The sequence below is a fragment of the Corvus cornix genome, chromosome 5 (genome assembly GCF_000738735.6).
Source record: "Corvus cornix cornix isolate S_Up_H32 chromosome 5, ASM73873v5, whole genome shotgun sequence".
NCBI classification, from domain to species: domain Eukaryota; kingdom Metazoa; phylum Chordata; class Aves; order Passeriformes; family Corvidae; genus Corvus; species Corvus cornix.
Window position 1 is genome coordinate 10,499,190 of NC_046335.1, and position 3,891 is coordinate 10,503,080.

At 55.4% G+C, this 3,891-nt stretch overlaps 1 protein-coding gene across 2 annotated transcripts; it reads left to right on the plus strand.

Moving 5' to 3' along the window:
- Positions 1–311: 311 nt before the first annotated feature.
- ANKRD9 (ankyrin repeat domain 9) lies at positions 312–3,687 on the plus strand. 2 transcript variants are annotated; one of them, XM_039553167.1, is made up of 2 exons: positions 312–473; positions 932–3,687. In XM_039553167.1, exons 1-2 carry the CDS (start codon positions 317–319, stop codon positions 1,855–1,857), a joined length of 1,083 nt encoding a protein of 360 aa, XP_039409101.1. In that variant the 5' UTR covers positions 312–316; the 3' UTR covers positions 1,858–3,687. The 2 variants fall into 2 exon arrangements, with proteins under 2 accessions (XP_039409101.1, XP_039409102.1); XM_039553168.1 differs by having other exon boundaries at positions 427–504.
- Positions 3,688–3,891: the final 204 nt, after the last annotated feature.

Here is a 3,891-nt window from a genome sequence, read left to right on the forward strand (position 1 = left end):
GACCTCATATCCCTAGGACCTCATGCCCCCGGGGACCCCGATCCCTACACCCTCGGGACCCCACACCCCATACCTCAGGAACCCCATGTGCCTGGGACCTCTCGCTTCCGGAAGCCCCGATCCCTACGATCGCCCCGGGACCCCTTAGCCCGCGACCCCCACGGCCCCGACCGCCGGCCCCCGCCCCGCGGCATTCCCGCCCCGCGGCATTCCCGCCCCGCCCCCGCGGGACTCCGAGCCCTCAGCCAAGTTTCTTGGAACTTTGCCTCCTGTGACGCACGCGCCGGCGCCGGGCCCCGTCCTCCCGGCGCAGCCAATGGGCGGCCGGAGCGCCGGGGCGGCGGCCAATCGGCGCTGGCCGGACAGTTCCCCGGTCCTGACCGACCTTCACCGCCCGGGCGGGGGGGCGATAAAAGGGCCCCGCGGCGGCGCGCGGCGCTCCCGCTTCTTGCCCTTGCACCGCAGCGGACACGGTACGGGCGGCACTGCGGGACCGGCGGGGAGGTGAGCGGCGGGGAGGGAGGCCATTCCCGTGCACCGGGTCCCTGTGCACTGCGGGGAGGCCGTTCTCCTGTACCCGGGTCTCCGTGCATGGGAATAAGGGTGTCTAGTGCACCGCGGGGAGACCGTTTCCTTTTACCGGGTTCCCGTGCGCCAGGGATATGGGCGTCCTGTGCGCTGAGGGGAGGCCGTTTCCTTTTACCGGGTCTCCGTGTACCGGGGACACCGGGGTCCCGTGCAGCGGGAGCAGGGACGGAGGAAGGGAGGGAAGGATGGCGATCCCGTGCTCCGGGATACGGGTATCTCCTGCACCGGGGGCGGCTCGCTGTCCCCCACACCGGCGACAGGCGGGCGGGCCAGCCCAGCGAGCCCCGGAAGCAGCCCGGGGAGCCCCGGCCGCCCGGCATTGACCGCCCGTCCGCTCCCGCAGGTCCGGGCCGATGGTGGGAGGCAGCCCCCGGCGGAGCCCGGCCGCACGCCATGCCCTGGAGCGTCCGCTGGGTCGGCGGCTGCGGCGCCCAGTCCCAGAAGCAGTGCAAGAAATCATCCTTCGCCTTCTACCAGGCGGTGAGGGACCTGCTGCCCGTCTGGTTCCTGGAGGACATGCGGACCATGGAGGTCTTCCACTGGGAAGACGGGGGCAAGGTGAGCGTGTACTCGCCCTCGGAGGCGTTGCTCTACGCGCTGGTGCACGACCACCAGCCCTACGCCCGGCACCTGCTCGCTAAGTTCCCCCAGAGTGCCCTGGCCGTGCCCAGCCAAAGCTTCAGCTGCTGCCAGGCAGCCCCGCACCTGGCCATGGCCGTCCGCTACAACCGCGTCCGGGTGCTCTTCCGAATCCTCAAGGCCATCCAAGCCTTGCCCCCGAGTGACAGAGCCGGCCACCTGGACCGCCAGGGCTGCAGCCGCGTGGAGGGCGGCAAGACAGCCTTGCACATGGCCTGCGAACTGGTGCGGCCCGAGTGCCTGCTCCTGCTGCTGGGGCACGGCGCGTCGCCCTGCCTGCAGGACAGTGCTGGGAACACCCCCCTCGACACCCTGCTGCAGCAGATCTCCCACGTGCCGGCAGCTAACATGCGTGCCAAGCTCCTCTGCCTCGACTGCCTCTTCTTCTTCGTGCCTCAGGACCTCAAGTTTGCAATGAAACAGCAACTGTTGGACAACCGGCAGCAGTGGCAGGACCTCCTGGGGGAGAACAGGTTCCAGTGCCTGGTGGGCTTAGCTCCCCCATCGCTGTTTGTTGGAGCCATGCGTGTCTTGATCAGGACCATTTCACCTGAGCACTTCCCAGAGGCTCTGGACAATCTGCCTCTGCCTCATTTTCTAAAGCCTTTGGACTTGAAACTGGAGAGCTAGAGGGGTGGTATGAGGGCCTCCCGCTCACCTGACAGAAATAGACTTGTGCTAAAAATGTATCAGTATACAAAGCTGCTAATGCAGTGGCCAAGTGTCTGTTTTACTGAGAACAGTATTTTTTAAAAGCATTGTATCTGGCACTTTACAATATATTTTATTTAAAGATCCTTGTGGTGAGGTGAGGGCTTATAAAGACGTTCTATGGCATGTACAAATGAGGGTATGTGGAAGAACATATTTGTAAATACATCGAATAAACCAGTGGCAGATGTGATCAAAATACAAATCAAGCAGCTGAAAACCCTGGAGTGGCATGTGCCTTGGAAAAGCATGTGCAGGGTGGGGGAGTATCTTTTTGTTAGGATTTCCCTGTTACATAAGCCTTGCCGTCCTGGAACAGGATGACTCCTTTTTTACAGCTCTCCTAATACATCTTGGCAGAGATGCGGGGATTTTTTAAAGGCACAGATGAAAACTTCCTTGTCTTGTACACAAGACCAAAGAGAAGCCAGATACTGTTAAAACTTCCCTAAACAAGGCTGGCAAGGATGTGCATCTGAACAAAATGTATTTTAAAATATGCATAAATAACAGTTGGCTTCCTTGTAAAGTTGTCTCTGTTCCCCTTGGAGGGCCAAGGTGTTTGTTGTCAGGCAGACAGAGATGGAGCACACACATTGCTGTGGCCAAAAATGTACTTGCCTTGGCAGCCCCTCAGTGTGATTGCTGCAAGGTGAGGAGGGTAGCTCAGAGCAGGAGGGTCAGCCTGCTATTCCCAGAGGGATGTAAGGACATATGACAGTTAGCCCAGGATCCTAGATCATGGCTTTTTTCAGTGGAGTCTGGCCACTCCAGTGCCACTCCCCATCAGTGTGTGATGGCTCAGGTTCAGCTGAGAGCACCATGGCAGTCTTGGTGCGCACTCTGGTTACCAGATCAGTAGCTTAGATATCCAGCCTTTCCCCAGCTATCCCTTCTGAGATACTCCAAGGTACAAACAACATCCTCACAGCTGCTCCATATCAAAAAGCCCTTTCTGAGTAATGTCCCGCTTCTAGCGCTTCTGTTTTGACCAGGCAAAGGATACAGCTTTGCTGTGCAACCTTTACTCTCCAGCATTCCAGGCACTCTGGGTGTAACTGGCACTGCCCCTGCGTGCTCTGCAGGGAGCTGTGCTGGCTCCACCAGCCCTGCAATGATAGTGATCTCCTGGGCCGCAGCGCTGGAGCCTTGGCTCTGTTCTTGGAAGTTATCATTGAAACGGTAGGGTTTTGTTTCACTGCTTAAATTCATAGCCAGGAAGTTGTTTGCCACTTGAACTATTTCAGCACTGCTGTTCCCTCTAGGGTCATCAAGGAATTGATGTTTTTAGTAGAGAAGAGCCATGTTCAAGGCACATGAACTTAATTTTGGTTAAGGAACAAAAAAGAAAACCATAGAATTAGATGCTATAAGCTGTTAGTGTTTCATCAGAACAGAGTGGTATTTCATCTAAAATAATCACTCTACTGCATGCACAGTAAAAGATAAACCATACTTCTGAAATTTGAGAAGAAACAGAAAGAAGATTGCTATTCTTAGGCTGATAGCACTGAAAATATTTCCTAGAAGAGAAAGTGTTCCTTTTTCCTAAGAAACCAAGCTGATACATGCTCAAACCCATTACCATGGGAAATTAAAATTCTTTGCTGGAAAATATGGAACAATTCTAACTGCTCTCTTCAGCTACCTTGTTGATTATAAAAATACAGAAATTCGGAGAATTAATCCTAATCTTCTAAATCTAGCCACTTAAAAAAAAATTAAATATCTATGTTGCTACATTCTTTATTAGTGTATGTGTTCCCCATTGCTTCTGTAACAGTGGTGTGGAAACATCTTTCAAAACAGACAAGCAGTAAAGCAGTCAGGTCTCACTTGCACATGGCAAAGTGTCATGAGGTGGTGGAAGAGACAGAGCTGGGGGTGGGAGGGAATGTTTATCAGTTTTGTTGACAAAGACATAACGAGCTTCAGCAGTGGGGAATTGGTTGG

Bases quoted from the DNA above. Each gene is read 5' to 3' on its own strand.
- ANKRD9 (XM_039553167.1), top strand. From the start codon at position 317: ATGGGCGGCCGGAGCGCCGGGGCGGCGGCCAATCGGCGCTGGCCGGAC. The intron at 474-931 runs GTACGGGCGGCA...CCGCTCCCGCAG, and splicing joins CTTGCACCGCAGCGGACACG to GTCCGGGCCGATGGTGGGAG.